The 19,277-nt window shown below is 35.5% G+C and overlaps 1 protein-coding gene across 2 annotated transcripts; it reads left to right on the top strand.

Annotated features, from left to right (window-relative positions):
- The first annotated feature begins 13,587 nt into the window (after positions 1-13,587).
- LOC107801346 (uncharacterized) lies at positions 13,588-19,111 on the top strand. Of its 2 annotated transcripts, XM_016624654.2 has the most exons (5): positions 13,590-14,022; positions 16,703-16,796; positions 17,472-17,509; positions 17,588-17,723; positions 18,352-19,111. In XM_016624654.2, the coding sequence occupies exons 1-5, from the start codon at positions 13,672-13,674 to the stop codon at positions 18,765-18,767; spliced, it is 1,035 nt and encodes a 344-aa protein (XP_016480140.1). In that variant the 5' UTR covers positions 13,590-13,671; the 3' UTR covers positions 18,768-19,111. The 2 variants fall into 2 exon arrangements, with proteins under 2 accessions (XP_016480141.1, XP_016480140.1); XM_016624655.2 differs by lacking the exon at positions 16,703-16,796 and having other exon boundaries at positions 13,588-14,027; positions 17,467-17,509.
- Positions 19,112-19,277: the final 166 nt, after the last annotated feature.

The raw sequence follows: 19,277 nt of genomic DNA, 5'->3' as shown, positions 1-19,277 counted from the left end.
GTAAATGGGGTAGACATAGTGATGGACTCTACCTTATTAGGGTCAATTCTGGGTGTTCCTACCAAAGGATTGTCATCTGTTCAAGGTGTCTGCACACCAAACTTCAGAAATGTCATTGTTAAGGACAAGACAGTATAACATGGGGAATAGGTGCATAAGAAGGCACTCCTTCTAGTTTATCAACTACTCTTTGAGATGGTTAACAAAGTATTGCTTCCCCGCGCTGAAACAAGATCTATTGCATCCAAAGTTGACCTATTCCTTATGGAAACCTTGGATAATTTCTCTTCTATCAATTTGCCTGCCATAATGATTGAGCATATGCAGAAGGTAGAGAACCTTAAAGATGGGAATCCTGGACTGCCTTATGGGTTCCTTCTCACATAGGTCTTTGAGTTTTTCAAAATACCTCTAGGACAGGTCAAAGTGGGCACCAAAAAGCAAACATTTTCAAAAACTACTCTGGGGGAGTGTGAGTGTATTGACAAAGTTGGAGGAGTTGGAAGCACTTCCACAATCTCTCAACTGATAAATGCCCAGAATAGTGCCATAGAGGAGATCCAGAAGTTGAAGGCTAGGAACGCGATTCTTGAGAGTCAGCTCAGTTAGTTGCAAGAGGTACCTGGTTCTAGTGGTTCTCACAACGCAGAGGTTGCACGCCTAACAAAGGAGAATGCTGAACTAAGGAAATAGGTGGAGGACCTGAAAGAAAGACTGCTCAATGAGCAAATGTCCGTGAATGCTCACATAGATCTTGTCTTTCAAACTCTTGCCTCCTCTTCCAAGCCCCCTTCCTCCAGTGTCCCTTAAAGAATCTCCTTTTAGTATCCAGTTTCCAGTGTCTATCTTCTTAAGTTATTTTTGGTGATGTTTTGTTATTTCTGGCAATTGTTTTTTGTTTGTTCTAGACTGTGGATGAAAACAATGATTCTGCTCCTGCTTGTAAAAGTCCAATTCTGGTTAATCAAAGTGATTTCTTTTTTGCTATCTATGTTGCTGCTCTTTTGCTTCTGTCTTTTATCATGTTGTGAGCAAATAAGTGGCATGAGTTAGCTATGCTAGACTTCTTTATGTTGCTAACCTGTTCTATGCTTTTTATGATGCCAAAAGGGGGATGATTTAATTGAATAATACAGAGTATGAATGCATGAATAAATGAGAGCATGAATGAATAGTAATCTGAAAACAAAATACAGATTCAGGGGAAACTCATTTAGGGGGGACTCACAAAAGTTTAGGTACTGACTAAGGGGGAATATAGAGCTTCAGGGGGAACTTAAGGTCTTTCTGGTTCATAATCTAGTTCTTTTGTGGCTCCTTCTAGGATTTTCAATTATACGTTTGTCATCAGTAAAAGGGAGAAATTTATAGGTTAAAAGTACTTTGATTATAAGTACTTTACTTTATGTTTTGATGATCTAACAAACTTACTATCCAGAACCAGATGAGGAACCTATTACACATTTACAAGACCTCAAGATCACAAGATTCCAGGTTGGGATTCAACGTGGAAATATGATTCAACTCTTCAGAGTGGAAGGAACAGCTGAGGGACCAGATCCCGAGGAGACTGTACGAAGTCAACTTTCCAGTTGGAAAGTTGCTGCCTGCACACGCTACAATGCAGGAACAGTGCTGCAGTCAACTTTTCAGGGAAGACTTTTTACCTATCTTGCTTGCATCATTGTAAGTGATGTTACACATGTATATATGCACTCAAGGGAGGTAAAACAACTTCACTTAAACACTTAGAAATCCCTCTCAAGCTCACTCATGTGACTATTCAGCTAGTGAGTTTCAAGTGCCTCAAGAACAAAGAACAAAGCAACTACGGACCAGTTTCCATATCGAGTTATTGTGTGTTCTTAGTTGAGTTGTGACTTTGTAATAGTTCTTCAAATTGTAATACCTATCTATATTGTTTAGAAGCATTCTATAAGAACCCTTGTAAACCTTAAACCTGCATGTTTAAGTCTTGGCTAGAGTTAGTCAAGTTTCAAAGTCTTTGTAATAGAGTTATTGCAAAGTGGCTTTGTAATAGGTGTGTTATAAGTTAGTGAGGGATTAAGAGTTTAATTCCTAGGTTGCATAGGTTGTAATCTGAAAATTGCTCAGTAGTAAAGTTGAAATCCTATAAGGATAGGTCGTGGTTTTTAATCCCGTTGAGATGGAAATTTTCCACGTAAAATTTCTCATGTCATTTAATTTTTGCTTTGTGTATGTACTGTCGAACCTGATAGAGAACCTGATTCTCTATTGAAGTTGGTGGACCCATATATTCTATCAACATGATTGAGTTAGTAGAAGGTTTTTAGTTGTTGGGATGTTTATCTTACTTGTGACCCTGAGTCGAGGATGGGAACCTTGTGTTCTTTGTGGATATGTATGTTTGAATCGGGATACGTGTCACGGTGGAGTTAAGTTAGGATGGGATTTTTTGTGATTAGTTCGTGTGCATTGCTTCTTCCTTGTGGAATAGACTCATAATATGGTACCGATGGGGACTTGCACCTGTTGGACTTGTTTGATAGTTCTCTCATGTGTTTATTTTTTCATATTCAATCATATTCGAGTTATGCTTGTTAGGTTTGTATTACGGTGTATGTTCCCAGGTGGGTTTTGGTGTGGCTTGTTGGTCGGGTGAGTAATTATGAGTTTCATATATTTCTTACATCATCAGTAGTGTTATGAAGGCCTGGAACGAGGTTCTAGTCATTATGAGGCTATTTACGGGCACCGGGTTTCGTAATGGGCAACTATTGTGGCAATAGTTGTGGCTATATGCATATGGGTGATGTGTTATGTCATGTGGTTATGCCTTATGGATGTGTGCATGAGTTGTTTCAGCTGGGTGAGGTTATACAATGTGTTTATGTAAGAATTAGCCTTTGATGGATGTTGAAATTTGGTTCTAAGGCTTATCGGTATGGATGTAAGGAATAATCTTCAGTCAAGATGGTATTGTCGGGCTTATATGGATTGGGGTGATGTGGTATCACCCGTGTGGATGTGTATGATAAGTTTATACAGTGATTTGATAGATTTGGAACAACTATTGGCACGTTGGAGGACGAACATTTGTTTAAGAGGGGAAAATGTAATGACCCAATCGGTCATTTTGAGCTTTAGCGTGCCGTTCAGTGGTTTGAGGTCTTGAGTGTCTCATATTATATATTATGACTTGCGTGCATGGTCGGTTTTGATTTTTGAGTGATTCTGGATTGATTAGGAAGAATGATTCTTATTTTAGAAGCTTAAGTTGGGAATGTTAACCGAGGTTTGACTTTTGTGAAAACGACCCCGAAATGGTATTTTGATGAATCCGATAGGTTCGTATTATGATTTCGGACTTAGGCGTAAGCCTGGAATTCAATTCAGAGATTCCTAGGTTGATTTGACTTATTTTTTCGAAAGTTGACAATTTGAAGGTTTAGAATTTTCTTAAGTTTGACCATGGTTTGATTTATTAGCTATCGAATTTTGGTTCCGGGACTTAGAATAGGTCTGTTTTGTTATTAGAGCTTGTCTGCATAGTTTGGTGTCATACCGAGTTGATTTGATAGGAATCAGACGCGTTGTTGTGTTTATAGAAGTTCTTGAGTTTCAATATAAATTTCATGTGTTTTGAGATCCAATTCGTGATTTCAGATATTATTTTGGGCGTCTTGATCGCATGAGAGAGTTCGTATTATATTATTATTCTTGTATGGATGCATGGTGTGGAGCCCTAGGGGTTCAGTTGAGTTTCAGACGCGTTTCAGAGTGTTCGAACGAGTATGAGTTTGTTGGTTTTTGGACTAATGCTTCAGGTCTCGCAAATGCGAGATCTAGTTCGCATTTGCTGACCTCGCATTTCCAAGGTGGTCTTTGGCTGGGGCTGGAGAGAGATCGCATTCACGAACTCACTGATCGCATTTGTGATGGGCACCTGGGCTTGGGGACATCGCATTTGGGATGTATGTACCACATTTGCAATATTAGTAGACCTCGCTTTTGAGAGCTGATAGTCGCATTTGCGAGCCCTGGGCCGCATTTGCGATGTCCACATTTGTGAACCCAAGGTCGCAAATGCGACACCTGCAATTGAACTTATAGCTAGGGTTTTGGGGCTTAGCTTCATTTTATCACTTTTTAAGCCTTAGACTTGGTAGGAGGCGATTTTGAGGAGGGATTTTCACATACAACTATTAGGTAAGTGATTTTGATTAATTTTTAATTATATTAAATAATAATTTATGAGATTTAATATCTAAATCATGAGATTTGAAGGGAAATTTTGGGGATTTTTTCTATGTTTTAGAAAATAAAAATTTGAGATTTGAGAGTCGAATTGGACTCGAATTTGAAAATAAAACATATATATGGACTCGTTGGGTTATGGGTAGTCTAGATTTACCCTTGGACCCAGGTTTTGATCGGCGCTCTCGGGATTGACTTATGTTGACTTTTGTGAAATTGTGTAAAGATCTTAACTTTATTTATTGGAATTAGTTTCTCTTCCATTATTTGATGTTATTAAGTCGATTTTGTTCAGATTTGAGCTGAACGGAGGTAAATTTTCGAGTAAATGTATTTTTAGAGATAAGCATCTAACCTAACTTTATGTGGGCGAATCTATCCCGTAAGATTGGGTTTAATTGTACTATTTGAATTATGTGGAAGATGTGTGCACGAGGTGACGAGTGTGTACATGGTCTTATATGTGGAAATTAATTGGTTTAGACTCTTAGGTTTCTTACATGAATTTAATTAAAGTTGTCATATCATGTTATATCTTCCATTGCCAAGTTTACTCTTACATGCTTTAATTGAAGTTGGTAGTACATGTTATCTCTTTCATTGTTGAGTTTACTCTTATATGTACTTGATCGATGTTGTTATTATATGGAATATCTTTCGTTGTTGAGTTTATTCTTCCGTTTCTATGTGTGGTTGTTGAAACTCTTGTATAAATTGTTGTCAAGTCGTGGGCTATGCGTTGTTGTGATACTGGTATTGTTGTTTTGGTAATATTCATGTGTAATGCCAATTGACTGTTGTGTCGATTGTGACTTGGGTACATGTGAATTGGTTGGGATGATTGTCGGGGTGTTTGCACGTGAATTTTTATTATTATTATTATTATTATTTCATATTTGCACATGAGGCGAGATAAGGCGGGATATATATATATATCGGGTTTGCTCATGTGGCGAGACAAGGTGAGATAATTATTTATGCGCGTGTGGCGAGACAAGGCGAGCATTTACTTTATTGTTGCGCACGTGGTGAGACAAGGGGGCTATGTCAAAGATGATTTGTGATGGCCTAAGAGTATTGTTATTGATTATATTTGTGTGGTGATATGACTTTCTTGTGTGTGTCATGCATATTATGGGATTTGTTTTGTTATTTTCAATGTACTACTCGATGTCTTTGATTTTACATGTTAACTTGAGTTGTGATAGTATACTTGCACATGCACACACCGTAACATGTCACCTATATCAGTTCAGGATATGAATCGTGATGTCCATTGATCAAGTACATGTATTCTTGTATATCTTCCTTCTATATGTGGATTGGACTGGTGGCACGTGAGTTGTCCATGTGAATATGAGATATTATAACTTTTGGCACGTGAGTTGTCCGTGTAGATAAAAGACATTGTTACTATTAGCACGTGAGTTGTCCGTGCAACACGTGGGTTGTCCATGCTGATCCAATATATTGATGTTATTGGTATGTGAGTTGTTCGTGCATTGTGATTGATAATGTGGGCACAAGGTGCCATGTGTATATGATTCGTGATTTGAGACTTGTAATATGTGATTATGAGGTGTTGTACCTCACGGTGATTCTCGTTGTAAACCTAGTGTTAGTACTACTTCAAAATTTGGTTATCACTTGTATTTTTTTCTTAATTGGTTTCCCTGTTACCTTAATTGCATTATGATTACTTTGATACGTTAGCGCCGGGTTACTCTATGTTGCCATTTGGTGCTTTTACTTACCATTGCTAGCTTTAAATTATTATTCTTCCCATGTTTAGTTTTGTGTTGTTATTTGGTCCGATGTTAGCTTTATATAATTACTATTCTTCTGCACATTTTTGTGCAGATCCAGGTACCTCGGAGTGTGTCGGTTTTAGTTAGTTGATTCTGTGCTGCTGTAGAGACTTCAAAGTATACGTGTTATTGCGTTCGCAGGTATCGGAATCACCTTCTATTGTCTTTAATTACTACTATTTTCTTTCATTCCAGAACAGTATTGTATTTAGAAATTTTAGTGTGTTAAGTAGAGTTTATGACTCTGTACTGCCGGTTTTGGGGTTGTGTGACTGTTGTTCGGATTCGACTATGTTATTTCAATTATGCGTTAACATTTTGCAGTCAAGTTGGTTAATTCTGTTACATTCTCTGCATGTGTTAGGCTAGAACTAAGTATTCATCACGATCCTTAAAGGTGGGATTTGGGGTAATGTTGTATTCTGGGCCGGGGCCGGGCCTAAATGGGCCAAACGGGTCGGGCTTAGCGGGCCTGGGCTTAGCGGGCCTGGGCTCTGGCGATCCCGGGCCTCACAGTCCCGGGCTTCATGGGCTCAACGGGTGGAACCAGCCCGTGACGGGCCTAAGCCCATATGGTCCTAGGCTAAACGGGTCGGGCTCGTTGGCTTAGCGGGCCTAACGGGCTTTTTTAATTTCAGGATTTTTTTTTTAAAAAAAAATTTGTTTAAGGCAATTTCTTGTAAACCATATCATGGCTATATAAAAAATATATATGTAGTATATATATGTAGAAATCTAATTATTAAAGTGCTTGACGAAAAAGTAAAATAACAAAACGATAGTAAAACTAAATTGCCATGCATAATAAATTAATAAGAAAGTACAACATGAAGCATAAATACGTCTAATAATTTTAAAATAACACAAATTGTTGAAAAATCTTAAAGACGAATTTGCGGATAAATACCATCAACACAATACGTTATATGCCTCCTTAAAATGCCTGTGGTACACCCTGAACGAAAATTTAAGACTCTTCCACAGTTCTTGCACTTTAATATTTGGCCTTCTTCATTTTCTTCAAGCACTTCATAGTAGTGCGAAACAAATAAGCGCACTCTTTCCGAACGAGGCATGATGTAACTTGAAAATTAAGATTGAGACTTGAAGTCTTGAAAATTGGAGATTGAGAGATTGAGAGAAATTTAGATTGATAAATGAATATTGAGTATTGAAATGAAGAAGAGGGAGGGGGTATTTATAGTGTTAGAGAAGGTTAGTTTTGTAAATTGAAAAAAAAACGGTTATTTGTGCAATATGGCCGTTGGTGGTCATTGGGGGTGGGGCCCTCATTTTGAATTTTGAAAAATCTTGTTTTGTAGTATATATAGTATACTAGTATAGTATACTATATATAGTATGTTATGTATATATATTTCCAAATATAATTTCTTATAATGTTTTGTAGTATATATATATATATATATATATATATATATATGTAGTATATATTGTATGTTATGTATATATATTACCTTATATATTTTCTTGTAGTATATATTGTATGTTATGTATATATATTCCCTTATATATTTTCTTGTAGTATATATTGTATGTTATGTATATATATTCCCTTATATATTTTCTTGTAGTATATATTGTATGTTATGTATATATATTATAGCTTATAAATAATTGCAAGTTAAAGACAAAAAAATATTGCAAAAAGATATTCAAGGGCATGTCTTATAATTTTTATTACCAAAAATGGCATATCTTTCTTAGTCTTCCTCCCCCAATGGAATGAGCACAACAAGGTACTAATACCACCATTAAAAGGGAAAAAACTAAAAGAAGATGTGCCAAAGTACGTGTTACACCATAATCTACATTGTATCTCTAACAAATCTCATAAATCCTTCAAGGTTCGGAAGAGGTTGTGTTGGTGGTGGTGGAAAAGCAGCTTATTCATCACCACTTCCGGGCGAAGCAGTATCCTCCGCAAGTTCCGCCATCATTTCTTCATAAGCTTCATCTATCGCCGGTTGTGATTCCGCAATTCTAAAGTTTCTTCTTTTCGAGCGGATCCAATCTCTGAACAGTACAAATTTTTCCAAGCTCTCCCTCATAGACGCTCTATGATCACCTAGTTGAAGTCTTGCTTGACTGAAAGCGCTCTCTGATGCAACAGTTGAAGCTTGAATAGATAAAATATCCCGAGTCATCCTTGCAAGAACCGGAAAATATTTTTCCCTTGCCTTCCACCATTCCAAAAGATCAAAAGTGCCGTCTGGATTCTCCTTTTCAAGTCCCTGCGACAAATAAACTTGAAGTTCATTTAGATGTGAAGTTTCATCATAATTATCACCTTGAGAACCCGTGAACTCCGTCCAGGATTTAAGTGCTTTTAAGCCCGCGCTCTTTTAGACGATTGTGAACTAGACAAAGTAGGGGTTGAAACATTTGGCCTAGCATGCTCTAAGGCAAGTTGATAATCATTATAAATTGTTTGAGCATTAATTTTAATTGAGGCTTTTGCATCTGCAAGTGTAGCAAATTCCCCATTTGAAAGATCTAAAGCCTTATAAATATTTGAGTACCAAAAATGAGGACCTCCTAATTTTATTGTAGGATTTAACATTATAGCAACACCATAAATAGGAGGGATAGGGAAAAAATATTTTTTAAACTTTTCTTTCATTTCATTTATAGCAAGTTGATAAATTTCCCCACCCTCCGAAAATTCAACAAACAAATCACATAGTGCTGCAATATAAACTAAACAGTTTGAAATAGTTGGATAATATTGCCCAAAATGTGCATTTGTAGCAATTTGAAAATGTTCTAACAAATCTATAAGAATTTTAACATTCGTCCAATCTTGAGTAGTAAGCATTTCATCATCATCCTCACCACCTACCCGAGCATTAAACGTTGCATTAATTGGGTTCTATATTCATATGCAACTACTAAACTTTCGTACATACAATTCCATCTAGTCGGGCAAGCTTTAGGAACCTTTCTTTCTCTAAGACCATATTCATCACATTTTTTAAAATAATCTCTAAGTCTACTTCTACGGTTTGAATAAAAAAGCCAATTAAGAGCCATTCTAACCTTTTCAATTTCTAAATTTAAAATTCGCATACCATCACCGACCATTAAATGATAAATATGACAAATACATCTAACATGGAATATATTCTTAAATGCAGGATTTAGTGTTGTTGTAAGTATGCCTATAGCACTAGTGTTACTAGAAGCATTATCCATAGAAATTGTCATTATTTTATCTCTAAAGCAAAAATATCTACAAATATCTGCAACAGTGTTAGCTATAAACTTACCTGTGTGACGTGAATTAATTATTCTATAAGCAATAATGCATTTTTGCATTGTCCACTCCTCATCTATCCAATGACTTGTAACAGTTAGATAATCACAATCATTACCACTTCTACCAATATCAGTAGTAATAGAAATCCGATTAGTTATATGAGTAAATAAATACCGGAAATATTGTTCATATTCATGTTTATATTTATAAATATCGCTCTTAACTGTTGCGCGATGCCAACCTTTATAAGTAGGATTAAAAACTCTTCTAATATAATGCACCCAATTAGGATTAGAAGGAAAAGAATAGGGTAAGCACATAACGGTAATCATCTTTGCTAATTCTTCACGATCTCTATTTGGATCGTAATATAAAATACCTCCGGTCACAGTGTTAATTCCTGGTTGAACTAGATTTGAACCTGTACTAGGGCTATCCGCACAATCTACACGTGTCCCCTCTAGCTGCGCTTTCATTTGTAAATATCTAACTTTATCTCTAGGGTGTGTTTTTATGTGCCTAGTCAAACTACCCGTGCCGCTACGGTCTCCAGTATATTTATGCGCCAGTAATTTCCCACATGTTTTACATTTAGCCTTATTTTGTTCTCTTACTTGAGTAAAATAATTCCAAACTAATGATGTTTCTAGGCGTTTAGGAGGTTGTCTATTAAAACTAGGGGTTTCTACAGGTGGGTCGGGCGGTACATCAGTTGGGTTATTAAAAGGACTAGTAGGTGTATCATCTAAATCCGGTTGGGTTTCATCTTCATCCTCATTTTCCTCATCATTTTCAAAGATAGTTTGATTAGGATAAAGAGCATTCATAGTTTCATCATCTAAATTTTCACCTGGTGCAACATTATGGCAAAATTGACTATCAGAAAATTGAAAACAGGGGTTATCACTATCAAGAATAATAGGAGCAGCAGGACGTCTACCAGGTCTGGGTCGGGGAGCCGGGGGAAGGGTAGTAGGTTGGCCACTACTTTCACCAGTTTTAGCTTTTCCCTTACCACCAAACATTTTTATCAAAGATGTCATATTAATTACAATTATGCAAACTAAAACACACAAAAATATATTCTTAAAACTTAAGAGTTGAAACGAGTTTACCGAATTGTCGAACAACTTCTTGAAAATTGAAAATCGTTGAAGACTTGAATACTTCAATTCACCAACTTCACAATTTTTCACGAAACAACAATAAAATAAGCAATTATAGTAGAGAGATTGATGAATTGGTGAGTAAAAATGAAAGAATGAGGGGATATTTATAATTGAGAATTGGGAAAAAAGTGTAATTATATAAAGTTTGGGGGCCAAATGGCTATTTTTGAAAGTTCCAAACGGTCAAAATTGCAGCCCAACGACTACTTTTTTAATTTTTGACCGTTGCTATTTTTTATTTTTTTTTTAAAAGTAGCTGTTAGAGGCCCGTTAGGCTCGGTAAGACCGGCCCAGGCCCGCCAACCGGTTCTGGGCTTAGCGGTCCCGGGCTCGTGGGCTATTTTATGTGACCCGGCCCGCCTCGGGCTTTTTGCACCATTAAGGACCGGCACACCAGGACTGGCCCGCCAGACCCGTTTAGCCCGTTAGGACCGCGGCCCGGTCCGGTCCCGGTCCCAGCTCGGCCCACCATACAACATTATTTTGGGGTCGCAAAAATTAATTTTAAATAAAAAAGCGTCGTATTCTTTTTATAAAAAGAAAAACGAAAAAAAACAAGAGGAAATAACACATAATGCCTATCAAGGCCAAAGTAATTACCCGGTGTTGCCCACTTGAAAATTAATTACAATTCCTACCTATACAATACAAACTTATTACCGGACAACTCAATTTCCTATTTCCCCTTTAATTTGCTTTACCCCACGTGAGGGGCATGTGGAAAATGCAAATCTATTCCCCTTTTTATTTTATTATATGACTTGAATAATATTACTTTTGACTATCTCTTTGTCTATGATATGTATTTTGACTGTAGAAATATATAGTAATAATTATTTGAAAAATAAAAATAAAATAGGATATTCGCAGTGAGAAAAATGGACAAGAGGAATAAGTTGATCGGAGAAACTCTCGGTTGTCGTGCATACCACAATTTCAAAAGGATTGTCCTGAATTTTTGTCCGTAATTTCAATAAATAAATAATAATATTTATTAACACTAATGGAATTCCATGGAGGTATTATTCATTGCATAAGCTCTCATTGAGTTAATTAGATTATGTGACAACTATATTATTTCAGTTTAATAATTGAATTTTAAAAAAAATTTAAACTCTTTGCGTACAATTGTATACCATGTCGGTATAGCTATATACTATGTTGGTATCATATGTTAGTTGGAACATTTTTTTGTTGTATTAGTTATATTTAATTGTTGCACTATTTGATTTTTCTTTAGTAACAGTAGAATAGTACAATATCTTGAATTTTTTTTAATTTTCTTTTATACATGTGTATTATGTAATCATTTTGATTTCTTCTTTATGTGTTTGTTTTATATAATAGTATTATAATACAATATCTTGAAATATATTCTTATATTAATATGTGGTACATTATTTTTTTATTTTTCTTTTTATGCATATGTATTATGTAATAATAGTATAGCCATATATAGTTTTCTAAAATTAATTAGTAGCACTGTATACCCTATTGGTATAATTATATGTCATATTGGTATCATATGGTAGTTGGGATATTTTTTGGTTGTTTTAGCTACATTTTTAAGTGAATTCTATTCTGAAATGATTTATATGATCATATTTTGCGGTGTTGGATTTTCTTGTATCTATGGACATAGATTTTGTATATTAGTTAATAGTTTTTATAGTTATATGCAGTTGTTGGAACGACCCCGTACAACTATATACCCTATTCGTATAGTTATATACTATATGGTATCATATACTAGTTGAGTCATCTTTTGGTTGTATTAGCTGCATTTAATTGGTACACTATTTAATTTTCTTTTAATAATAGTAATATAGTACAATATCTTGAAATACTTTATTATATTAATATATGGTACACTATTTTTTTATTTTTCTCTTTATGCATGTGTGTTATATAATAGTAGTATAGTCATACAGTTGCCGGAAATTAACCAGTAAAGTTGTATACCATGTTGGTATAGTTATATACCATATTGGTATCATATGGTAGTTTGAACATTTTTTTGGTTGTTTTAGCTGCATTTTTAAGTGATTACTATTCTGAAATTATTTATATGAACATGATTTGCAGTACTGGAATTTTTTGTGCCGACGAACATAGATTATGTGTATTATGTAATAGTTTTTATAATTATAGATAATTATTGGAACGACCCCATACAACTATATACCCTATTAACATAAGGAATGAGCAAGTTGCTTTGCGAATATTTAGTTGCGAGCATGTAATTTCTCATACTTTTATTGCATCCTTAATATTTTGGTACATTAGTATAGTCGCAGATAGTTGTAGCAATATTCTAGAGCAATCATATACTCTGTTGGTATACATGTATACCATATTGGTATCATATGTTTCTAGAAGTCTTTTTTGCTACTTATACTTTTATTGCATTTTCCAATGTTTTGTTATCATTTCTATTCTAACTAGTGTATATGAAGATTTGGTGGCCGTAGATTATATTTTCTTGCTCCATAATTGGTTGTATTACTGCTAATGGTAGAGTACGTACTGATATTTATAGGGAAGGAGATCAAGATTTGCATGACAATCACGTGTTGATTCTTAAAAGTTGATTATGTAATTTATGGTGCTCAGCAGCAATCAGTGTGATATTCAGTGAATTAGATCAAGTGACAACTGATATTATTTCAATTTAATAACTGAATTTTAAAAATTAAAAAAAGACAAAAGGTATATTATACTAGTTATATTTAAAAAAGTGAACAAATATTTATTATATCAATTATTTTTTCTTATTATATAAAAAAAGAATAATAAAAAATAGTGAAAATAGTAAATAAAATTAGATTATGAAGAGAAAAGAATATAAAAAAATAAGTTAAATGAAATTAGAAAAGGAAAAAAGAAAAAAATAAGAAGAAAACGAGAAAAAAAGAAAAAAAGGAAAAAAAGAAGAAGCATAGAAATAAAAAAATTGAAGAAAAAAGAAAAAATTTCCCACAAAAATTACTATGGGTAGGAAATATAATTAGTTTGATGAGTAGAAAAATAAATAGATAGGCAAGAGTAAATAGTTTTGTTTTAGTGGGTAAGTGTGTCATTCTCCCAAAAAAACAACGCTTGGGTGATAAACCTCTTTTAAGGGCCCGTTTAGTTGATTGGATAAGGAGAAAACTTTCAACTAAGCCATTCTCCGGCAATGTTGCCGGCAACTGTGTTATGCACCAAAGCTGACTTAGCACTTGGCCATCAATTAGTCAGCCATGGCAGACGAACTGACTTGGCATTTGGCCACAATACGAAAAGGTCCAAGACTAGTGCACACTTTGGGTTGGAGCCCAAAGTGAAAAGGCTACAACTAGGAAGGCTTTGTCTTTGCAACAGAGCTCGCCGGAAAACCCTTTTTACCACAGGAGCTGGTGGCGGTGGAGGTGGAGGGATGGATTCAATTCTAGAAAGGGATGAGAAAATAAGGAAATTAACACAGGCTATATTGTGGACTGCGGAAGGAGTGTACGTGTTGTGGCTCTTCTTACTTCCCTATGCACCTGTAATGTACTACTTCCTCTGTCTTATTTCGTTTCACCTATTACGCACATTAAAATCCTTTTCTTTCTTCTTGAATCACCGAGTTTTACAAAATTTTGTTGTATTTTTAGTTATAAGAGATTGTAACTATTTGAAAAATCTGAAATCAAACATTGAAATTTAAATAGTTTGATATAGCCTAGTTGTACTACTGGACTCTTCATATGAGCATTCAAATTAGCACCTTCAATTAGCTGTTTTTTAGCATCTGTTCGTGTACTAATGATCATTCTAATTATGGATGTTTTAACCACTCCGAAGCTAATATGGTCTATTCTATGGTGATTTTTTTGCAATGGAGTATATAAAGCCAACATCTTTTGTATCTTAGTTGCTCATTACCATACATTATCTTGTGTTGGTTCTGTTGTTATCTAAACGAGCTGAAAATTTATGGTTTTGAACATAATTTTTATTCAAGATAAGGGTGTTTGGGCCACCTTCCACCTCTCTTATTTTGCCGGGATAATTTCGAACAATACGAGACTATCACAATTGAAATTCAAACCATGGTATCGCGTGGTTCTTATTCCCAGCTTCATCGACTACTAGGTCACACACATGAATACTTGAACAGATTTCTTTCTTCCTTTCTAATTTTTCTTTTGGGCCTAGTGAAGGTCAGAGAGCAAAGGGCTTTTGTTGGAATTGGAACCTAACTTCTAAATGGGGCGGAAAACTCCAATCTCGAGTTTGAACGTATCAATCAACTAAGCCTCAATCCCAAACTTGTTGGGTCAGCTATCTCAATCCTTTGTATCCATTCCACTCTTTTCGGGCTTATTTCATTCCAAAACTACTTAATTTGTCTTTTGAGGCAAGTGAAAATATAGTTTCACTAAGTGGTATATCTGAATATTTGATTGCGAGGCTACTCTTCACTAGTTTTTAAGTTTGTGTCTCCCACGGCTTATATCTGTTAGATACTTGGAGGTTAACTTTACCATTTGCCAGAAAATATTGAAAAGGAAACTAGAGATACATTTCACTTACAAGCAAATTCTTGAACATTCTGAAAATATTTCACACCATAGTCTGGAGACTGTCATTTGTATCACAGTGCTATTTCGCCTGCATTTCATTCTATTAGAATCTATTTCCTTTTCTGTTAATACTCAAACTTCAGAAATCTGTTTAGATCCAGATTTCTTCTTGGAAAAAAGCCTCAAAATATTAAGATTTTGTTGTAGTTCATTCTGATAGTTACTCATTTTCCCATAGCTCACTATAGAAGTTGCATTTACCTGTCTATGGTTGTGTATCACCTTTATAATTGATGATGTGATGCACGTTAGACTTCTGAATTTAGTTCCTCACCTTTTGGACATGATAGGAACAATAGAAGTATATATGGTTTTAACTAAGAGTGTCTAACGGGCCGGGTTTAACCGTAACCGAACCGGCCCAGACCGGTTAAAACTGGAACCAGCCCGGACCGGTACAAGGGGGCCGGGTGGGGCTGGGTGAAAGGGGTAGGGGGTTTGGTCCGTTCACCTATTTTCAACCGGTTACCCAGACCGGTCAAACCTGGTCAACAGAAATACTGTAGAACCGGTTAAACCGGCCCGGACCGGCCCAGACCGGTTAACGGCTAGTTTTTTTTTTTTTTTTTTTTTTTAAATTGTTGATTGGCTTATTTGGTTACCGTTGGCAACGGTCACCTGCCAAGGAGCCGTTGCCCAAAGGCTGATTGTTGGGCAACTGATTTGCACAATTAGCCCTTTTTTGGGCCTTTTTTTAAAAAATTAACACTTTTTGTAATTACAAATTTAACCCTTTGTAAAACTATAAATACACCCCCCTCTTCTTCATTTCTTCACTCATCTCTTATTTCTCAATCTCAATTTCTCAATTCAAGTTAAATCATGCCCCGTACTTCTAGAGTGCGCTCATATGTTTGGGAACACTTTGAGGTGATAGAAGAAAATGAAGAAGTTCCCAAAGTAAAGTGCAAGAACTGTGGTCGAGTCTTAAATCTTCGTCCAAAGTGTGGCACATGCTGTTTAAGGAGGCATATGAAGAGTTGTCTTGAGCGTCCTCCAGAAATTCGTATTTAAGTTGATTTGAGACAATTTGTGTTATTTTAAAATCATTAGATGTATTTATGCTTAATATTTTAGTTTGTTAGATTAATTTGAAGTATTATTATGCATGAAAATTTAGTTTTACTCTTTTTTCGTTAATTTACTTGTTAAATGCAAACTTCAATTTGTAATTTTGAAATAAATGTAGCACTTGCAATTTATAAGTGCAATTTTTTCCCATCTTCATTTTATTCTTTATATTTTTACTTTATATTAATATAACTTACAATAGTTATACAAAATACAAAAAAATTAAAAATTACACTAACCCGGCCCGGCCCCTTGTACCGTAACCCTTACGATTCATTTTTTACCCAGTTGAACCTGAACCCTTTAAACTCGGTAAGACCCAACCCGTAACCGGTCCGGACCCCAACCGGTACGGTTACTAATTTTTCCTACCCAGCCCGGCCCGGCCCACCCATTAGACACCCTTAGTTTTAACATTCCTTTTTTGCCCAACGGCATGGACTTCTCTTTGGTGATATACCTCCATAACAAACAGTTCTGAATGTTCTACTTCCATATTACTTGAAAATATGTTGATATATAATGCAGGGAGATCCAGTGTGGGCAATCAGTTCAGAAACAGTCAATGATCTGATTGGTCTCTCCCTCAATTTCTTCTTCATTCTGCCTCTTCTGAATGCTGGTATGTTGAAGTCTTATTAACTGTACCGAATTAGTTTAATCCAAAGATTTCAGTAGTAAACCTGCATTCCTTTCTTGTCTAGAGATGCTAATTTCGTCACATATTTTAGCTGACAATAGGTGCCATAATTGATTGATAAACCTTGGTTATCAATCAAGGTTTGATAAACCTGCTTTATCTGGTCCACTTCCCTTGGTTATTCATTGATAAACCTGCTTTATCACCTATATTTCTCAATGTTGAAGCATGCCCTAACTAGAAATATTGATTCTTGAATAATCACTGTGTCTTGGCCTTTACCAGATTTATTACTAACTCCTTAAAGGTTGGCTTAATTGGGAACTCTGTTTCAACTTTGACATCCGTTTGATATGCATGCTTGTGTCATTCACAATGTATACATACTAACATACCAAACACTTTTATATATGACTTTTAAGAATATATTCTGTTGTTATAGCACTTAAACAGAACCCTTCTCCATATGTTGAATTTTCATTTTATACCACTGTGTCTCAACTTAGTCCTGCTTCTTTTAGATGCATATAAATTTACAAATTAAGCAGTTACTGATATGAATATTGTCCTTGTATGACTTTCCATGTCGGTTTTCAATCTGTCATTTACCATAAATTTGACATTGAACTTTACACATTGCACCCTTTGGCAGAGTAGGGGGTGTCCACTTACTGGAGGCACCAGTGCTTCATCCGGTAACTACTTTGTAAAATACAAATTTATTAATTGGCATGGATCTCGTTTTTAACATTCTTCTCTGATTTTTATACCAGATGTCTGAAGGACTGTTTAATTTTGTAATTGGCTGGACTTTCATGTTCGCTCCTTTACTATTCAGTGATCGCAAGAGAGACAGATACAAGGGATCACTAGATCTTTTATGGGGCCTTCAAATGTTCCTCACAAACAGTAATGCACTTTTCAAACACTTACTTCTGGTTGTGGCCAAAAATAAAGTCCTCCATCCCCATGGAACTCTCAATAAGTGTCAAACTGACGAAAACTAGGATGATAAATGGTAGTATATAATATGATTTCCTGAATATACTGGAATTGCTTCGACCAAAATTGCTCGGGTGCTGAATTGAAAACTTTATCATTGACTAGGACTTAGGAGTTTAGGCGATTAAGATGGCATGGCTATTGCTCCCTCTATCCATTTTATGTGACGGTATAAGCATGGAGTTTAAGAAATAAAGATTTTTGAAACTTGTGATCTAAAATTATTTCAATAAGGGTAAAATGAAAAGTTTAAAATTAAATTGTTTTTGGATATAGAAAGGTGACATTAAGAAATGGAAAGTGTTTGCATAAAATGGGACATAGGGAGTAACTATTTGCATTTACTTTTCTAAAATTTCTCTTGCTCATTCAAGAGCTAGATATTCTGACACAGATTTTCTTGCCTAATGTTACTGGATATTTTCTCTTTGCTATCTTTAATTTTCTGCTCCCTTCAAATGTAACTCTTTTCTTTTGTGAATAAATTTTGGTTTGACAAGAGACTTATCAATGAGCTTTTTCGAATTCGATGCAGCATTTTTAATTCCGTACATGGCTATTCGGCTAAATAAGATCGACCCAGAGTACCGTCCAAGAGCAACATCTCAACTGGGTTCGATCATGACTCGTGGTGCATCTATTGTTGGACTGATTGGTGGAGCCGCCTGCCTGCTATCGACATATTGGGCCATTTTCGGGAGAGGAGATGGTGATTTTGGGAGTATATCTGATAGATGGGAGTTCTTGCTCAGCTATCTATCCTCTGAAAGACTTGCTTATGCCTTCATCTGGGATATTTGTCTCTACAGTATATTCCAACCTTGGTTGATAGGGAGCAACTCGCAAAATATACAGGAAGATAAAGTTGGCTTAGTGAGAAATCTCAGTTATGTTCCAGTTGTTGGCTTAGTTGCTTACTGCCTTTGTTTGGATTCTGAAGAGGAATATTAGATAAATATGTTTGATGGCTCAATCCATATATTTAATACTTACACTCGATGGTGGTTCCATGCAAAAGAATTTTTTTTTTGAATTATGGCCGGGAACAGTTGGAAATCTTCTATGGCCATTATTGCTCTTGGTGCTGGCACTTGATTCTTGATAAATTTCAGTATTTGCCCCATCTGATGAGCAGTTGCATCGTTTGGTTGTTAGAGTTTCATGGATCTTGCTGTTGTACACCTGTTACTATGGTAGTTTATAAACTTTACAACTTTTCTGAGTGCACTACTGAATAGGGCACTTATGCAATGGGTATAATTGCACCATCTCATTAAAAGGTTTTCTAATAGTGCTATTTTTGTGACCTTTGGTTCGAAATCGAATAAATCAAAATATAACTGTCCTTACTTGTGTCTTTGAAAAGGATATGCTCGTTTTGACAAAAGTATGCATTTTATTAAGACACAATTTCTTTGCAGAGCTATGACATTCATGGAAGTATTCGTCTATAAATGGTAG

The sequence above is a fragment of the Nicotiana tabacum genome, chromosome 16 (genome assembly GCF_000715075.1).
Source record: "Nicotiana tabacum cultivar K326 chromosome 16, ASM71507v2, whole genome shotgun sequence".
NCBI lineage: Eukaryota > Viridiplantae > Streptophyta > Magnoliopsida > Solanales > Solanaceae > Nicotiana > Nicotiana tabacum.
This window is presented reverse-complemented; position numbering and strand designations above follow the sequence as displayed.

Excerpts from the sequence above, each read along its gene's own strand:
- LOC107801346 (XM_016624654.2), top strand. The coding sequence starts at position 13,672 with ATGTTGCCGGCAACTGTGTTATGCACCAAAGCTGACTTAGCACTTGGC. Across the intron at positions 17,510-17,587 it reads AGGCACCAGTGCTTCATCCG|ATGTCTGAAGGACTGTTTAA; the intron begins GTAACTACTTTG and ends TTTTTATACCAG. Across the intron at positions 17,724-18,351 it reads TCAAATGTTCCTCACAAACA|CATTTTTAATTCCGTACATG; the intron begins GTAATGCACTTT and ends AATTCGATGCAG.